General features: G+C 40.3%; 1 protein-coding gene across 3 annotated transcripts in view; it reads right to left on the minus strand.

Moving 5' to 3' along the window:
* Positions 1 to 20,440, minus strand: part of CNTN5 (contactin 5) — a 983,906-nt gene that overhangs the window by 223,689 nt on the left and 739,777 nt on the right. For all 3 annotated transcript variants that reach the window (XM_019530289.1, XM_019530290.1, XM_019530292.1), the window contains exons 11-13: positions 14,583 to 14,719; positions 12,396 to 12,525; positions 9,776 to 9,926 (exon numbers count right to left, since the gene is read on the minus strand). In XM_019530289.1, the coding sequence (XP_019385834.1) occupies positions 9,776 to 9,926; positions 12,396 to 12,525; positions 14,583 to 14,719 (418 nt within the window). The remainder of the gene's footprint in view (positions 1 to 9,775; positions 9,927 to 12,395; positions 12,526 to 14,582; positions 14,720 to 20,440) is intronic.

The following is a 20,440-nucleotide window of genomic DNA, read 5'->3' on the forward strand; positions in this document are numbered from 1 at the left end:
TGGGACATGCTGAGTTTGAAACACATAAGGGGATCAGCTTGTACAGGCTGATTGACCCAGTTTGGCTCAGATGTGCCCTAATGAACTGAATGCTGGCCCATGAGGGTGTCATCTGGACACCCAACCGGATTTACAGCTATTCTGTTTAACTGTGTGTTTGTGTCTGACTGTAGTTATTGCTGCTCTGATGAACTGATTCTGGACATATGAGGGTGTCAGCCTGTCCATGCTGATCAACCCAGCCAGGTCAGGCGTGTCACGTTAATCTGTGTGTGTGTGTGTTTGTGTCTGATTTGGGGACTGGAGGAACCCAGCCCCACTGAACTGAGTCCTGCAAGATAGCTCCATTGGGGTGAGGGCTTGCAGGGGGAGAGATACAGCTCCATGTAGAAACACCAGTAACACAAGCTGCGCATTAATAGAATTACCAGGACCCTAGCCCTAATAAATGAGCACACCGCAAAGTAGCGGGCAAATCTGGTAACATGGATGAAACGTATGTCCCCTTGTTGTCACGCAGGGTTCAGCCACTGCCACTCCTGGGCTTGGCTGGGGCCTGATCCTGCTGGATGACACTCAGGGTGTGGATCTGCAAATGGGGAACCCCAGGTTTTCCAACTAGCAGAGAAGCACCTGGAAAATTTTGGGGGGTACCTGTGCAATTGGGAAAACCAAAGCTTTCTCTGTTTGCAAAGAAACTATGAGTCGGGGCACTAGGTAGCTTGATACACAATCAGGAAATCCCCTGCTGTGGAATTTCCAAGGTATGCCTCTGAAAATAGGGAAAGGTAGGCAGGCAGTCCTGGGCCTTCAAGGGCCCAATCCTGCATCGTTCAGGAATGGGGATTTTGTTATCCAAATGGGAATCTGAATTTAAATTTCTAAGGCATGTAGGTTTGGGCCCTGAAAGCCCTGGGAGGGCCTGCCCCAGGTGGTTGGACAGCATCTGTGCTTTCCCCACCTTAAAGCAAACAGATATCTTCCACAAAATAGTAGACAAATCCAAACCAACTATTTTTATGGTGGCACAAAGGCAACATCTGTTTCCTAGGAAATCAGATCTTTCCTTTCCTTTCCTTTCCAAAATTGAGTTATAAACCTTTTAAAATAAGCACTTATAATGGAAATGGAAACATTGACAGATCCTTAAATACAGTAGATGAAGAGCAAGGCTGTAATAAGAACCTGTCAACGCTAAAAATGAATGAAGCAGAAACTCCAAATGAGCATAAAAGCCTGTCCATTTCTGACTTTTTGAATAAGCCTATTTTTAGATTTAAGTGCAAAGCGTGCTTCAAGTAATTGGATAACAAAAAGCAGACTTTGACTAAAATCAGGGTATATAGGATCTCTGCTTTTGAAACTGTTATTAAGAACAGTTGATATGTAGTCAACAAAATAGTTACAATCTCCTTGAATCTTGCTAAAGGATGTTGCAATCCTATACAACTATGTAGTAATTTTATTATACCACATCTTTCTCTCCTTTTCCCACTTTCCCCCACCTTTCTCACACACACATATGTACATATCCAATGTTAGAAGAATAGTAATGTTACAAAGTGATGCAAAATTTCAGATTACCGCTGCTTCCCCAACCTTAAATTGGCCCTTTTGTGAACATGCAGTCTGACACAGCCTTTACTCAATCACTTATTGTTTTGCAGTAGGATCCCTGTCTCATTTAGTGTGCTTCTTTAATGAAAACAATTGTTGTATACTCATGGTTCAATGTATGGCCCTACTTTTATTTACTTTATGCAATCCAAAATCTGATATGAGTACAAAATAATGAATTTCTTCATGGATTTTTATAAAGCACATCATCATCTGAGGGCTGCTCCAACCCTGTCAGCATGCTGCAGAGGGGCTGGCTGGGGCATGAGGGTGTTCCAGTGTGGGGCTAGCTCGCAGGCAGAACCCACATTGAAGCACCCTCATGCCCCATCCAGCCCCGTCAGTGTCTGCGTGTGCATTGCTTCAGAGTAAAAAGCCCCACCACAAGCTAGAATTTATATTTACAAGTACTAACCCATGGTGGAGTTAATTAGATTCCTGCAGCCTAATAGACTGCATTTGTAGATGCTAAGATGTTTGCTGAGGAGCTAGTTATGCAACTCCAAAGTACATGTGTAGTTTAGATGCACCCAGCGTTTCTCCCAGTTGGCTCCTTATGCTAGTCTTTTTCTAGCTAGTCCCAGCTTCCACCCTCCATTCTGCTGCAGGAATCCTTGTTAGATCTGTCTGGCTTTCACGTGCATGTTATTACAAACATGCAAAAATGTTTTATATCAGTATAATAGACTAGTGTTTAACATTGCCTCCCCGCCTGCTATGTTGCAACAGGCAATGGATCAAGTGTTACAAGGCACTAACTCAAAGCTTTTTATGATGGCCTGGTCTCAACTAAAAAATAGGACACCTTGTTAAAGGATGTACAAGATGTCAACAGGTACAGAATATGCTTAAACTGTCACTATTGCACCCCTAGGAATGGCCATCCAATTCCCGGCAATAGCTCCACGTTAATTTTGTAGAACCATCGATTTATTAGTAGTGCTTTACGGGGGTCACAATCTCAGGTCAAGGCTGGATTTATTCAAACCAGATTTGCAAAAACATGTTAGAAATTACCAGCTAAGCCAGGCAATGACAAGGAGAATAGATACTCCTAGGCAAAAGAGTATTGACACTTGATTAGAGTATTGGCAGATGATAACTAAGGACTTCATTAAAGGAGGCTTGCAGTTGTGAGTGCATGGCTAAATCCTTTATTGCATGAAGTGTAGGCAGTGCCTAAAACTGTTTGGCACCATCATGACTAATTATAAGATACAGGAGTGAAAGTCAAACAAAGTAAAGAAGCAGCAGTTGAACTCTCACCACTTGTTGAGCCACTGGCTTTGCCAGCCTACCGTGACAACCAGTAATATGTCACCAGAAAGTAACAATGCTGAACTGCCAGGATCTAAGAACAGCGGGTAACCTACACCTGATGATGAGATGCCTGAATCTGACATGGGTGAAGAAAGGCCACTGCATTAGTACTGTGTTTAATGGGATGGTAGCTACTGCCAAGGAAGGAAATGTAAACATGATGCTGAAGTAGTAGCTGAAGCAGTTGCATCCTCAGGAAAGAGATCCAGGAGGTGACTGATGTTACCCAGAAAGGAAATGCAAGCCATCTGAGAGGCATGCAGTCTGTGCATTATGTCTGTCACTGTCATTTCAAGAGAGAGGGACAAGATGTGAGATGCATATGAGAGTCTAAAGTTACTTTTTGGTTGAATCTGTTAATGGCAGTGAAAGTATAGCTTTATGTTCTCAATATATTCCATGCTTCCCAACCTTGCAGTACTCTGCCACACTTGAGATCGGAGTAATTTTTTTTCAGGACACCCTTGAACAAATAGAACAGTAGGAATTAGGGGAAACATTGTGAATGGTGTGATGCTTTGAACCTTATTTTTTAAAAAGTTATTCATTTCTTTCACAAGCCACATGGTATTATTCTAGAGGTAACATTTAGATATTGTGCCCTCCGTTTCTATTTGGAAATTTCTTGTACTGTGATTGTCAAAGGAAAAAACCCACAAATCCAGCTGTAGAAAGAGGGCTGAAGAAGTCTCCATTATTAATTATTCATCCTCAAAAGTAAAAGAAAGAAACCCAAAACCAAACAGAGCAAACTTTTCCTAATAAAACCACTCTTTCCCTAAGTTATCTGCTTGGTGGCAAAAAATTGCCATTTTCTGTATCTTAAGGAGCTGATTAAGTAATAATAGAGACTTAATAGCATTTTTTGCACTGCTAGAGTGCTTCTGAATTATTTTAACTATAATTAATTGCCATGTAAAGGAAATAATGAACTAGAGTGAAAATCCAATATGAATTTAATGAGAAGAATATTTTGGATGTAAGGGAGAGAACAAAAACAGATGAACAAAGACGTATGACACTTTTTAATACCTATGATTCCCCAAGCATATCAGTTTAAACATCAGCTATAGTCACTCCTGCAAGAATAAATCTAGAGGAGAAAGGTAGGTGACCTTAAAAAAGTGATGAAACAGAGATTACAGTACATAGAGAAATGACTTACTAAAATTTGTGAAGTCATAAATCATTAGAAAACACCTTTGGTTTACAGAAGGTTGCACAAAAGGTTTTTTAAAGCATTTATAAATAACATTTGGCCAAAATCTAATCTCTGACTTTAATGGAGTTACTCGTGATTTATTCTGATATAACTGACAGCAGATTCAAGGCCGTTATAGTGTGTATTTCAAACTGTACTGGATGCTTGAAAAGTTTGACAAAACATCTGTTTTACTCTTTTCTGCAGCTTTACAAACTAGAACCAATCTACTTTTAACTAGAAATAGGCACCAAACTGGATCACCAGTCGTAGCAATCTATATGTCTCCATGAATTATACCTTCAGGTTAGAAAAAAGTTTTGAGTGTGTCTTACCTTACAAATGAGAAAAGACCCATGTTCTGTATCATATTAAAATGTGTCAAAAATGTCAGAATAAGGGTTTTGCAAGATATCACAATTTATGATCCCACATCTTGCAAGAAGAGGTCATAAGAATCAATGCCTTGGTTTCAAACCTTAGAACCTAAGTTCTAGCCAACATTTGTCTCAAATCTAAATACCAAACTTCAGTTTAAGCTTCAGGTGCATTCCCCCCGTATGTTTACAAAGTTATTTTGAACTAAAAGCTTAACTGTATACATTAATAGTTGGAATACAAAGAACTATGAATAATACTTAGTACCAATCTCATCATATACCATCATGCAATCAGAGGAAGTCCATCAGCATATGATGGGAACCTCTTTTAGTTGATTCTCAGACAATTAATAGAAGCATTTAGGATGAATACTTATCTCTGTACTTACATGACACTCATCATCACTGTATTCAAGTGACTTCCAATAATTAAAAAATATAAATATATCTATAGCATGCTCTTTCTTCCTTCCTTTTTAGCCTCTTGGAGAAATAGCTTGATCTATTCATTTTTATTTTGAAAGTGCTAAAACCTTATTGAGGGAAAGGCAAATCAAAGATTAGTTTTGCATTTATTTCTGACTGAAGTGCATTTAGTGATCATGACTCTTGCTGTGGGCAACCATGATCACAGAAGAATAGGTTATCAGTCACGGTCCATTTGTGAACACCACATGCCCACAATTGAGCATATATTTGTACAAGTAATCTTAATAAATTGAAAGCTTCAGGAAATCCCAAACAGTACAAAGTACAGTTGTTTTTTTGCTTAGTAGGGTAGCTGTGAGTCCAGCACCTTGCACTTTGTCTTACACACTGGTGGTTATTAACATAAAGGACCCTCTGATTTCACTTTATATGAGCTGGAATACCAGCACTGAAACATTGAGCTGGATTCTGTATTCACTGGAAACCCATTTGAAGATAAAGCAAAAGGGCTATTTTGCAAAAGCAAATAGCTCCTGCATATTTTCCTGAACTCTGAATGTCTCGTGCTACAATCCATATACAGTGAGTTCCAGATAAGCCATTGCCAGCTAAATTCTAAATGCAGAGATTACCTTGGCAAGATATGAGATGAATAGGAATGAATGGAAATTTTTGGCCAATTGCAGATGAAAATGAGTAATTTTGACATCACAGGATGCCTCCAGATGAGTGCATATGTGTGGTTCATGGTACCTCAAAGCTCTTTCAGGCTCCACAAACCATATATGGCACATGCGCACCTGTTCACTGGGCTAATTTGCAATATGGTGCCAAAATCTGATACTGGGGCATCCTGGTGTAAAAAAACCAAAAAAAACCCCATTGCTAAAAAAAGTTGAGACATGTGGTAGCAGCGTGTGCTGCCAGAAATGGAGCCTGGCCAGCCAGAACAATGCTCTGGATACTGGACAGACTCTTGAGTGGCCAGATCAGCGCTGCTGCTGCCCTGAGAGCCCCCTGAAACCCCAGGTAAGGCTGCTGGGGCCAGCATAGATGCTGCCCATCCTCCCCCACCCCACCCAGGACAATTTGTCCCACACCAAACCCCACATGCAGAGGAAAAAACCGGGGCACAAATTTGAGCTGATGCTATTTTGGCATGGAAAACATATGCCCCTGCATGTGGGGATGTGCTTACCGTTTTTTGAGTATCTGATAGTATGGAGGAATCCAAAATGAAGCAATGTAGCCTGGAAGTGGTTAGCAGATGTCAGCAGAAATAATGTGGCAAGATGTCAAATCAAAACTAATTTTCTCAAAGAAAACTGTGAGGCTGGTCAGTTGCTGTTTACTTAGTGATATCTTTGAGATACATTTATCAATCTCTAGTCATTTACTGTTCTATAAACAGGACTTAATCATGAGATTTCACTGAGATGTTTAGCAGTAGTTGATGAACAGTTGAGAGCAATCAGCAAAATAAGGGAATTCTTCCCCCTTTTAAAAAAAGTATATGGTAGGAATTTCTCTTGTATAAGTTTCCAGAAAAGTTGCACAAAGCACAGGAAAGATTGTCCTTGTCCCCGTAAAAGTACTTCTTTTCCAACATATCAGTTATTCATGTGATGTCCTTCTTTTCTCTTCTTCAAACAGACTACCTATATTGTTTTAGGAATACTGTGTACAAAGTCAGAGGTGATTTCCTTTTAAACTGATTTTGCTTCTAGTTGTAAACAAAATGGACAGGAATAACTAAATGGATTTTGTGTAAAAATTGACTGAGAGTTAAATTGAACAGAAACCAAATCTTTCTAAAGCTAGAAAACATTCAATCAGCTCCTTTTATCTTCATGTCACTTCACGTCCCCTTCCAGGCACCATCAAAACCAAGAAGTATAAATAAGAAAAAGACTATTCCCACCCAGAACCAACAGACACCAAATAAAAAAACTCAATGTCCTAGTTAGATTTTTCCACCAGAGCTAAATTAAGGCTAAGTACAGATGTTCAAAAAGCCTGAGGCAGAAATGATGTGGTTTTCTGTATGCAGCCTAGGTTAGATTGGTAGCAAACAGTATATACATTTTCCCTTTGGCGAGGGGGGCACAGAGGCTTCCTGCACTGGATGAGGCCTGCAGGTTGGGGGCACTGTAGCTGTGAGCCACAAAAGTCTTGCAGTACCCCAGGTGCTTATGGCCCAGGTACCTGCTGGCAGTGGCCGAGCTGTGGAGGGTTGCCTGTATCTAGGCCTGGTCCTGATGGGTCTGTCCCCCTGCCCACCAGAGGCGAGTCACCACAGTGGCTTCTGCTCAGAGAGGGGTCCATGTTGGGCTCTGGGTGGAAGGGTACCTGGCTATGGCCACTGACTGGGAGACAGAGTCAGGCTCCGTGGGGTTGTGCCCAAGTACAGAGGCACAGGGGTCCCTGGCTGGGTGTGCAGGAGCCAGGGTCAGGTTCTGTGGGACTGTGCTGAGTGTGGGCTCAACGTCAGGTGTGTGTGTACATCGTGGGGTGCTTTGTGATGAGGTGCAGATGTCCCCAGGTACCAGGGCTTGTGCATGGGACACCAAAGTCTCCCTTCCTCCCCCACTGCGTCTCTGTGACCAACAGATGGCCGGAGGCAGGGCTGAGGAGAGGGTCTGTGCTAGCTTGGCTCTGGGAGAACTCGGGGACTGTGTTGGCCGGGTGTTTGGCCATAGCAGTGCAGGTCGAGTTCTAGCACACCTCCCCGTGAGGGGCGGGTTGCAGGGGGCCACGTAACAGGGTGGCATGCCAGAGGACCGCAATTTAACTTGAAATTATAGGGGTTCTGGTAAGGAAGTTCAATTCACTGGCTTAACCTAAATCAATTAGATTTGAATACACGTCAAACCAGGTCTATCTTAGACTGGGTTCCACCAATTTTAGGCCAGTCTATGTGTGCTGACCTTGTATATGGTTACAAGTTTTGACTGATTTCCAGAGACTTGCACTGGTTTATATGTAATGTCTGTACCTGGCCTAAGTTAGAGAAAACATCAGATAAGCATCTGTACTGAATGACTGGTATTTAGAGTAGACATAAATTCTCTTAATTCAGTCATGAATAATATGCAGGCGTACATTAGGTAAGCCAGTGGGTGCAATCTTTATTTTTGTGACGCTATTAAAATTTACAGATTGATTCTGTTACTTGCTTTTTCCCTCCCCTCCCCCTCACATTTCCTCTGACTTATTAACACATTTTTCTCTAACTGGTTCCATTACACTAACAGTAATAATTGGCCTGGTTTTTCTCTCAGTTGCAGCAGTATAAATCAGGTAATTCTACTAAAGTCAGAGGGCAGAATCTGGCTACGGTTATATAATAGAAAGTATGCCTCACAACTATATTGTAGGGGCAAAGGGAAGAGGTCCCCAATGCTTTCAGAACTCTCAAATCACTAAGTATGTTTTGGTACATCCTAAAAAGCTACATACTGCATTTTCAAAACATCTTGCTACTAACAAGATACTAACACTGACTTTAATAAAAGGCATTCCTGCTAGCTCTGGATTGTATTTGTCAATAGAGCCCCCCAGTTGTCAGAACACACACGTGCGCGCGCACACACACACTCACACACACACACTTAAATTAACATGGTCTGAACAAACACTATAACCTAGTAAAACAAAATTCCAGGGCACACAAAAATCTCTTGATTACAGTAGCAATTCAACAACGAATAGCTTTGAGAGACCAGTACCAGTAGTATCTTCTACAATCAACACTCTCACTGGTGTTGATCCTCCATTACAACATGCCTATATCTATGAACTCATATTTTCAAAATCTACTATTCTGAAGTTATATCAATTAATTAATAATATTGCTTTATCCCTCCCAAAGGAACCCACATCCTACAAAATGTCGCCCTTTTTCTTTTTCAGAACAAAACAAACAGCATGAGATTATGTTGTCACAAAGATAAGATAAAGCAACATTCACTTAAGCAAAATGGCGATAATAGTTAACTAGGACAGATAAATTGTAGCGCATTCATCAGTATTATATAAAAGTACAAAAAAGTTCTTGCTTTTATCTGTCAGTCTAATACCATACAAGTCATTTTAAATGGTCCATTCATAAATTTTTACCAGAAAGAAGATTATTGTGTATTCTTAAATTCCATGTCAAGGCTGGCAAAACTACTCTAATGCACAGAAGAGCTATCTTGTGTAATGCAATTACAGTTGCCATTTGACCTGAAGCTGCTTAAACTACATTTAAAGTACAAAGCCAGACAGAATTTACTTAACCAAACACAGTCTGCTAAGCAGATGTGCCACTGTGGACAGATGTGATGTACTGTACACTTGAATCTTGTAACGTGACTGTATTGCTATTCTGTGCAATGCTTTCCAAGGTACCCTTAGGCAGTCGTCCATTGCTAACAAGCTGATAACCTTCACTTAGATCTTCTATTAGAAGTATATTAAATAAATAAATGTGATGGTCTTATGTCACCACTACAGTAAGTTCAACCTACAAACGTTGCATCTTCTGAGCCACAAGATGTGTAACACCTCCACATCATAAATGCAGCAGCTCTATAATTAAAGCAGGGGATAGAAAAACAACTCAAAAACAAAAACAAAAAAACCCCACCTTATTTTCATTTTTTAAACTACCAAAGTTTTGATCTCAGCATGTCTTAGAACATTGCTACTGTTAAGTGAATCAGCTCATCTAATACCTCTACTACATACAGATGCATATGCTCACCTATCACCTGTTGTACTTTCTGTATGAAACCACTGTATTGAAATGTAAATGCAGTAATAGTTTACTGAACATGCTTCTGACCTCTTATTCTCCCTTACTGCTTTGTCTCCTTTCTTCCAGGTGATAGTTGGTTTTGGAGAGGCTTGTGGTTTGCACTCAATGACAACTTCTTGGCCCTTGGTAACAATTATTGTTTTCTTCATTTGATTTAGTGGAAAAATGGGCGCTGAAGCTGTTAAAAAGAAAAGTTTTAGTTCTACAGAAAACAGTCAAATCCTTCTAGATCAATAAGAGAGTTCATCATCCATTTTCATTTATTTTGGTTTGGAAATTACTGTATTAAAGAGCATATGACATTTGTACAGGAGCACCATTAAAACATCATCCAAATCTAGATAGAATAAACTACAATTTAATCACTATATCAAATAGTAAGAAATCACTCTTATCAACACTGTAGGGTTATATTACTTGTGATATCCTGTGGTGCCTGAGAAAATCTACAATGAAATTAACTGTTTTTAGAGACAATGGCCCAAACTCTTAGGCTTTCTTAAATTCCACAGTGCCTCATATCTGTTAATGCTTGACTTGCCAATTTGTTTGCTTATTGTATCCCAAAAGCCAGGTATTTAAAATTGAGAATTTAATAGGAAGGATTAAAGTGTTTAAGAATTCATTCATTTTCAAAGTGTCTACAGTTTAGATTGGAAAAATCAAGTCAATTGTGTATGCCATCTTAACCAAACTGAACCAATATCAAATCTTTTTCTGAGACTCAGAAAGTCTGACTGACTCTTTTAAAGTTATTCTTCTATCATGTACCTCATATGGTTTGATACTAAGCAGGGTCATGGAAGGAGAATGGTTGGGAAAGCCTGAGAGAATATTTATGACCCATCATGAATAAAAACTATTACAAATACCCTGAATCAGCTTATTTTCTTGGATCGCCAAACCTAAAACAACTTACCCACATGCATGATTCCAGTGACTTCAGTGAAACTTCTTATAGAACTAAGTGTTTGCAGGAACAATACTGGATTTACCCAAGACACGTTTCTCCCCTCTCCCTCATTTAACCTAGGGAAAACAGCCATCATCTTGAATTCAAATATAAGGTGGCAGGGAGCAGTGGTTACTACAGCTCCAACTCCAGCCTTGAACTAGGGCCCTGCAATAATTAGATTTTATATATGTAAACAATGACAAATTTATACAATTTCTATATAAAAAATCTATTTATGGGGCAGTCACCTTAAATTTAGAGCCATCTTGGATTCAGGTAAATACGGTACTTTAAGTTTCTAACCTATATTTTGGTAGTGCAAGAGGGATGTTGTAGCTGCGATGGCCCAGAAATTACACAAGAGGCAAGGGCTCCCTAACAGATATCACCCTAAGAAACTCTTGCCTAACCTATATTTTGAAATTTACAATGTTTGTATAACCAGTGACCTCTTATAGTATGAACTTTACAAGTGAATCCTACATCCATTTAGGGCTTTTTTTTGGGAAGGATTAGGAACCAAGTGAACTTTGGCTACATAGTCCAGCCAAAACCTTAACATTCTTTCATCCCTAATAGTTTTGTGGGGGGATTTAATAACAGCCTTCAACCACATGAAGGGTAGTTACAAAGAGGATGGAGCTAGACTGTTCTCAGTGGTGGCAGACAACAGCACAAGGAGCAATGGTCTCAAGTTGCAGCAGGAGAAGTTTAGATTTGATATTAGGAAAAACTCTCTCATTAGGAAGATAGTAAAGGACTGGAAAAGGTTACGCAGAGGGTCTGTCGAATCTCCATCCTTAGAGGTTTCTAAGACCCAGTTAGACAAAACCTTGGCTGGGATGGTATAATTAGGGATGGCCCTGCCTTGAGCAGGGGGTTGGACTAGATGACCTCTTGAGGTCCCTTCCAACCCTAACTGTCTGATTCTATGATATCACCATGTTTCTGTTCAATGCTGGAAGTGTAGTACTGATAAAAGTGTCAAGGGCCTATTATCTTGACGGTTTGTTTTATTTTGTATCTTGTAAATATGTATATCACCCATAAATATTTTCTAATAAACTCTAGTTTGGGCATTATAACTTAAAATAGGAAAGTACTAATGCTTGTGCCTTCATAAGGTGACTTTAAAGGGACTGCTAATACGTTGCAAACTAATCACATCATTAAAGACATTTCTAAAAAAGAATGGGATACAATGGTGCAGAAAAACAGATTTTAATAGTGTAATCCATGAAATTTGAGATTTCTTTTTATTGTCTTGAAATTTTCTCATGTTCTTCATAGTAAGAGGTTTTTGTTCTTAGGACTGTTTTTTTGGAAAGAAAAGAGGATTTTTCTGTGCTTTTGAACAGACCATTATCATTTCCCTCATAGATATTGTCCCAGATACAGGATTTGGCCTTGAGTAAGAAAAATTCACAAAGCATAACTAAATGAATAGCTTCAAAAAGAAAACACCGTGTTAGCAAAAGTACCCTTGGACTCCTAGGTAACCAAGGAGCCACTTACACATAAATAAAAGAAAGGGAAAAGAAAAACTCAGCCAAATTTAACTATATAGGTGTTATCTACTTCTGCTAAGGTTGGAGAGGTGGGATCTCTTTCTTTCTCATGACAGATCATACAGCCATGTAATTATCAAAGAGAAAATAGAGAACAATTCTATTCTGTTCAGACATTACTCACCTAAAATCTTCAACTCAGCACTGGCATAAATGGTTCCATATTTATTTTCTGCTAAACATTGGTACATTCCAGCATCTGAGAGATTCACACTGTGGATCATCAGTACACCATTAACCATCTCAACCCTGCTCTGTAACGGAATAAAAAAATAATTCTACAAAAGAAAACAAATGAGGTGGATTTTCTGGGTTGTTAGCTTTACAGGAAGAAATAAAACATAAATGTGGTTAAAGTATAATTTAGTGACTTACGAGAGTGAATTTTGGGGGGTTTACTATCCATGTCAAATGCGAAATATTTTGGAGTCTGAAAAATATCATAAAATATAGATTTTCCTCTGGATTACTTTATTTGATTGTAAATACTACATCCTCCAGCATGGCTTTATTCGCTTATATTTAACTGCACTTATTTGCCCTTTATAAATCGCTCAGCAAAGATGACTCTGCAAACTTGAAATAGCGTGTGAGTGTTCCAGGCAAGGAACCAAAGTTCAAGTGAAGGCTGAAGTATTTTGAGGTGGGCTCAATCTAATTCAAAATGAATCTTTTGTTTACATACCAAAACACATACAGCCTAACATTATTAGTTCTCATACATAATCTCATTGGCATCAATGGCACTATTTTCATTCAGAGCTACTCATGTGGTAAAGGGTGGAAGGTTCAAGTTGTCTTTGTCAATAATGGCAACTTATCATCTCAAAAGGCCTATTAATAGAAAATAATTGCTGCAGGTCAGAAGTGAATTGCTGCTGACAGCTGTGTAGGGAAATGTGCACTCCATGTGGTTGTATAAGGAATCACTGGAGCTGGTGCAGTACATTCTTCAGGATTGTTACTACAGACTATTAGCATTTAGTTAAAAGTGTATTAAGAAAAACAGCAACTGAAAATGTATAAGAATGAGAAAAAGAAATTCCCTTCCATTTTTTGCATTTTCAGTTTGATATTAAATTGAATTTGCAAAGTTCATATGATGATACAAATGGTTCTTCGGAAAATCTCAAGCAGGACCGAATACCCACCTCTACTTCTGTAAAAACAGAAATGGAAAAGTGAAGCCATAAATTCAATGCCTTAGGGCTTCAAAAACAAACTAACTTATATGTTTACTTTCGTATTGTTTGCATAATTGCTTGATTTTCACAGGTTGAGGCATGCACTGAAAAGAAAGGCATGCCATCTTTTATATTTATAAACTCTGCTGTGAATCCATTAATAAATGGAGACATTTATTGCCAAATTGAACAATTTTATTTTTAATCTGGCAACATATGAAGCAAATCTACAAAACATTTTTCTATTACTCCTAGTGTCTGGAGACCATACAGGAATAGAAATGTGTTGGTTAAAAATAAATAAATAAAAGGGATTAACTGGGAAGATGACTCAGCAAGAGAAATTAAAACAAAATAAAATCTAGACCATGACATTAGCAAACATTTATAATGAGAAACACTATAACCAAGAAATTACTTTAAATGTGTCAGAGCAGAACACTTTGAACTTGGAATTCCCAAATGAAACAAGTTAATGTCATTGGCCAGCTTTGTTAATCACAGGAGAGTAATTTTGATATCTGGAGATGCAAAACTAAAATGGCTACTAAGAAATAGCCCTTGTATACTTTGTAGAAGTGTGTGTTAGCACTGAGGGACTTGAGAACTATAAGTAGACCACACCATGTAATATTTAATACCTATGCAGTAGGTGATATATATCATAGGACTCTGAGTTTAAGGAACTCGTTACCAATAATTCCTTCCTGTTTTTTACACAGTGGTCACTCATAACATGCCTCTACACAGAAACATCTAGATATAACAAACCACTGAAAAAGAAAATCACAGTCTAAAATAGAAACAAACCACAATTGTTGCTTTGTTCAGCTACATATCATTAGTTTAGTAAATAGGGATAAGGTGCTTCAGACTCAGCTGTGAAGGCTCCACCTCCCGTTCTTTTGAGGTTTATCATTAGTCCTGTTAGATGGCATGTAGGTTGACATAGGACAGGAGACGGACTCATAGCAAAACAGGTGCTAGAGTTCCTGGATATTTGAAATTAGCAGGAAAATAATGAAAGCACTTTTTTGAAGCACTGTCCCTTCAGCACTTTTTTCAGTTCACCTTACCTAAATTAAAGAAGAAACTACAATTGAGAGGTGCTTTAATGAGTACCGTACCTGTGTCCAAATAGGGAGTCCATTCTTCAGCCAACGATAGGTTGGCCTTGGCTTTCCAGTGGCTTTACATTCCCATCGAAGCTGATCTCCACTGTCTAACTGAGTATCATTAAGCTTCTCCATCCAATGTGGATAGGCTGTAAAAGAGTACTATGATGTGATATGGGAGCATGGACACAGTTTACAGTTCTTTAGTTGGTATTACAAACATTCAGATTTTAAGACCAGTTTCTTTTTAGTGATTGTATTAAATTGTGTGTGTGTGTGTATATATATATATATATAAAAAATACTGAGTTTCAGGAAAAGTGACAGAACTAAATTTTTGACCAAAGGATGCTATAAGATTATGAACTGTGCAATGCCGTGCTTAGAAGCAAAAAGCCTTGCTCATGTAATAAAATACTGTAGACAAAAAATAACTACACTACAGTTAAGACATTAAAGTAGCATTCCAAATATTTGGTTGCCATCATATTAACTTTAACTTAAGCTAAGACCTTTAAAATATTAGTATGGAAACCAAACAGCCTGGTCTATCTGATGTATGTAGCTCTACCAGTTCAGTAGGAAACTAGGATTTACTCAACTGGAAAGGCAGGGAAGTGAGTGAACTATCTGTTCCAGTTCTTTTAAAAAGTGGCCACATGTGTACACAATCTTATTTGTGCAAGGAGTGAATGGGCTTGCTCCTAAGAATGATGCATTACCCTTGGGATACAGCAGAATTCTCCAGGAGCATAAATCACATAGTCAGAAAGGAGGAGATAGTTTTAAGGAGGAATGGACCTAAATGACTGAGGGATCATGTGAAAAAATTAGTACCTTGAATTTCATCTTGGAGACCATTAACAATAAGTAGAATGAATGGAAACACAGGCCTCTGATCACATAATCAGATCCGTATGTCTAGAAACCTAACCCAAAAAGAGCTCACTGATTTAGTAAAACTTAATGAACAGATCACAGATCAGAATGGAGGATGACGTTCTGTGGCAAGGAAGCAGCCACGGAATGTATATAATAGCCTAAAATAGTAAGACTAAAATTTTTAATTCACTTTTGCAATAAACTCAGGAAGGAGGAACTATATTTCTGGTTGAGCTGCATAGTAACCCAGAGTTAGCACAGTGAAGAATCTATTCTGGACAACAGTGAATCAATAAACTACTTAAATAAAGAGAACCTACATTAGACTGAATTTAAAAATAAATCTGTCTGGTATTTGATAAGTCTCCCATCACAGAGCTGAAAACATACGAGGGAACATGATGGGTGACTGTAGTGAGTATAAAAATTCTAGTGCATTGGTTTCAAGGGAAGTTAATAAAGTCTATATCAATCCTAAATGTGTATTATTTTGCAAAACACTGAATATAAGTGTGTTGCTCCATTGTCCCATCAGATTATTTTTAGGGATGTTATAATTAGTACATAGCTTTGCAATTTCCTGCCCACAGGCTGTGGGAGTCAAAACTGAATAATCATTGTGCAGTTATTCCTTTACAACCTCAAACATGAAAATCCCGGTGGTCTGATTGGTTGATAATAACTATCGCTATTCTAAATGACTGTCCTGTAAATATGCAAATGAATCATCTCTAAATGGCCTGTGAACTCAGAATTTTCCAGCTATTTGCATGAACAAATCTGAGGGGTTTTTCCCACTTTAAAGAAAAGTACAAGCATGAACAAGAGAAAAGTGGCCTAGGTGAGAATATAGTATGAATTAAGTTAAATAAAACCGATGAAAGAAATCTAGAAAGTAAATAGAAAATAATTTGCACCCATTTCTTTTTTGCCTTCTACCTCTGTCAGTTGGTCCTTCTTAGTCATGTATAATCACCTTTGACCTTCCTCGCTGCTGGTGAGCAAGACTCCTGTCCCCATAATGAATGTCACAATTTTTGTTTAAATTGTGTTTACCCTGTAGAATTCTAGCCTCTGGCTGAGTTTGTTTTTTTAAACACACTGGGAATAGATCCTAATCTTACTTACATTACTATAAATCAGGGGTAAAGTAGACATAACTCCAGTATTTTTCCTATATTATAGTTGTATCTAATTAATTATATAAAAAAACAAGAAAAACACATCTTAAATATAAGCAAGAAGTACAACAAACTATATAAGGATAGAGCCAGGTGGCATCTGGCAATGAGCATGATCATAGCAGAGATATGAGTAAAAGAAGTGTGAAGTTACTGTTTTCTTATTAAATACCCCTTAGGGAAACTATGCCACCGATTCAGTGATCTGTACACATGCACTTTAATGTGCATTAGCCTATTTTAATGCACATTAAAGCATCCCTTAAAAGTGCTATTTAACTAATGTACAATAAATAGGCTAATGAAAATTAAGCATCATTTAAAAACTGTGCTTTTTAGTTAATGTACATTAAAACAAGCTAATGTGCATTTTCCTAGTACCTCACAATGGAGGGCATCTATACATGTGCTCTGGGGTTGGGGGGGGTCATTTTAATTACAGCAGCTGCAACAGCTATATTTAAAATGCCTGCAGCGTCATGTGCATTCAGAGTCCGACACTTCAAAATGGCAGTGGGGACATTTGACCTAAAGCTCATCCAAGTGATCCTGCCACCCTTTAGAAGCGTGGGGGTATTAGATTTAAACTAGTGCATGAATGCACATGTAGACTGAAAAACAGAAAACTGAAGTGACTTTTTCAACAGATAGCGAAACAGTCCTATGCTACTCTGCGAGCAAGAGGAAGGTGCAGAGTAGGATAGGACCTCTGCAGGACAATCAGGTCAGTTGGTGGTTGACGCAGGCAAAAAGGCAGAGCTCTTCAATGAGTTCTTCGCTACAGTATTCCTTATACTGACCAAGACAATCCCCCCATCTTAAGTACAGACAGATGTCCAAAAGGCACCAGACCACCAAAGGTTAGTGTTGACTTAGTTAAAGAGCACTTGGAAGGGCTGGATGGTTATAAGTCAGCCAGCCCTGATGACCTCAATACACGGATCCTGAAGGAATAGTCCAGTGTCACTGCTGAGCCACTGGCATGGCTGTTTGAACTCTCATGGTGCTCTGGACAGGTCCCTGAGGACTGGAAAAGGCCAGCATGGTCCCCATTTTTAAGAAGGGGAGAAGGGAGGAGCCAGGTAACCTCAGGCCAGTCAGTCTTACCTCTATCCCTGGGAAAATACTAGAAAAAATCATCAAAGAGCATATTTGTGAAAGCCTAGGAGGGGAAACGATGCTGAAAGGAAGTGAGCATGGATTCATCACAGATAGATCCTGCCTGACAAACCTTGTAGCCTTTTATGACCAGGTCATACACTGCCTTGACACAGGCCGATGTCATTTACCTGGATTTTAGGAAGGCCTTTGACACAGTTTTGCATCCCATTCTTATAGGGAAGCTAACGGGCTGTGGAGTGGATGCCTACACAGTCAGGTGGGTGGCTAACTGGCTTAGGGACCGTACCCAGAGAGTGGTGATTGACAGGTCATTCTCGGCCTGGAAGGAGGTGGGCAGTGGGATCCCACAGGATTTGGTCCTTGGGCCGGTATTATTTAATATCTTCATCAGCAATTTGGATGAGGGTGTGGTGAGCACCCTCTCCAAGTTTGCAGATGATACCAAATTATGGGGCAAAGTGAATACACCAGAGGGCAGGGAGCAGTTACAGGCTGACCTGGATAGATAGATCAATGGGCGGAATGTACCAGGATGCAATTCAACAAAGATAAATGTAAGGTACTCCACCTGGGAGGGAGGAATCCCCAGCACATCTACAGGGTGGGGGATGTCCTCCTCAGCAGCTCAGAGGCTGAGAGAGATCTTGGAGTCATAGTTGCATCCAAGATGAACATGAGCCGGCAGTATAACAAGGCCATCAACAAAGCCAATCGCACCTTGTCGTGTATTAACAGATGCATGACCAACAGATTGAGGGAAGTGATGCTCTCCCCTCTATGTGGCATTGGTCAGGCCACATTTGGGTGCCGCACTTCAAGAGGGATATGGAGAATCTGGAGAGGTTTCAGAGGAGGACTACTTGCATGATTAGTGGTCTCCGTGAAAGACCCTACCAGGAGAGGTTGAGAGATCTGGATCTCTTCAGCCTATACAAAAGATAGCTGAGGGGTTACCTTGTAGCCACCTATAAATTTATCAGGGGAGGACAACAGGGAATTGGGGATGCGCTGTTTACCAGAGAGCCCCAGGGAGTGACTTGGAATAATGGGCGCAAATTAGTGGAGAGTAGATTTAGGTTAGACATTAGGAAGAAATCTTTTACAATAAGGGTGGCCAGAGTCTGGAGTGGGTTTCCAGGACAGGTGGTCCTGTCACCTAAAGTGGAGGTCTTCAAGAAGAGGCTTAACATTCACCTGGCTGGGGTCGTCTGACCTTGGTCCTCTCTTCTACCAGGGGGAGGGGGTCAGACACGATGATCCATTAGGTCCCTTCCGACTCTATAATCTAACCAAAGGGAAGAGCTAGACCAGGAATTCTTAAGTCAGCTCATGGAGGTAGTGAAGTCAAAGGATGTGGTCGTCATGGGGGACCCGAACTTTCCAGACATCTGCTGGGAAGAGCAGTCAGCCAGGTCTGACTGCTCACATAGGTTCCTAGCCAGAATGCAGGACCTCCATCTAACCCAGGAGGTGCACAGCCTTACCAGGGGAGACACCTTGTTGGACCTGGTGCTGGCCACGGGTGACGACCTGGTGAGGGGGCTGCGGGTGTTCGACCACCTGGGCAACAGTGATCATCGCCTGCTGGAATTCACCATCCAGTTTAAGGTGGCAAAGGCCTACAGCAAGGCAGCAGCCCTAGATTTCAGAAGGGCGGACTTCAATGAGCTAAGAAGAATAGTCGGGGAAGCACTGAGGTCCCGGAGGGAAGGGGAGCCAGGTGTCCAAGGAGTGGTCACTCCTCAAGGAGACGATCCTCCAAGCCCAAAAGGAGGTACTCCCAACACGGATCAAAGGGAGCAGGAGGGCACACAAGCCCCCATAGCTCACCAAAAGCATCTGGGAATGTCTCCTAGCAAAAAGGGAGGCGTACACCCAATGGAAGGGAGGGGCCATCACCAGGCAGGGCTATACTGCAGTTGCTCGGGGATGCAGGGGGCAGTCAGGAAGGCCACAGCGGAGATGGAACTGGGACTACCTTCCCAGATTAAGGACAACAAGAAGTCCTTTTTTAAATACATAGGGGGCAAAAAGAAGGTTCCGGGTAATGTTGGGCATGTTCAGGACACGTTAGGAAATGTGGTCATCACATCAGATGACAAAGCCAACATATTTAATGATTTCTTTGCCTCCATTTTCCTAAGCAGGGATCAGAACAGTCACCCCCCCCTGCGCCCCCCTTAGATCCCAGGGGAGGCGCACCTAGGCCAACAGTTAGTGAGGAACTAGTTTGGGAACTTCTGGAAGTACTGGATGTATTCAAATCAGCTGGTCCAGACGATCTCCACCCTAGAGTACTGAGGGAATTGGCTAAGGTCATTGTGGGACCCCCTGGCATGGCTTTACGAGCACTCGTGCCAGAGGACTGGAAGAGGGCCAATATAGTTCCCATCTTCAAAAAGGGGAGGAAGGAGGACCCGGGAAACTATAGGCCAGTTAGTCTTACCTTGATACTGGGCAAGCTTTTTGAGAAAATTATTCTGGCGCATATCTACGAGGGGCCAGCAGGGGCAATTATGCTTAGGGGCAACCAACATGGGTGTATTAGCGGCAGGTCCTGTCAGACCAACCTGGTGGCCTTCTATGACCAGATCACCAAATCCTTAGATGCAGGGGTAGCAGTGGACATAGTCTTCCTGGACTTTTGGAAGGCCTTTGACACTGTCTCTCACCCCATTCTCTTTA

This window comes from Crocodylus porosus, unplaced genomic scaffold, assembly GCF_001723895.1.
Source record: "Crocodylus porosus isolate Cpor-Errol unplaced genomic scaffold, CroPor_comp1, whole genome shotgun sequence".
Classification (NCBI taxonomy): Eukaryota; Metazoa; Chordata; order Crocodylia; family Crocodylidae; genus Crocodylus; species Crocodylus porosus.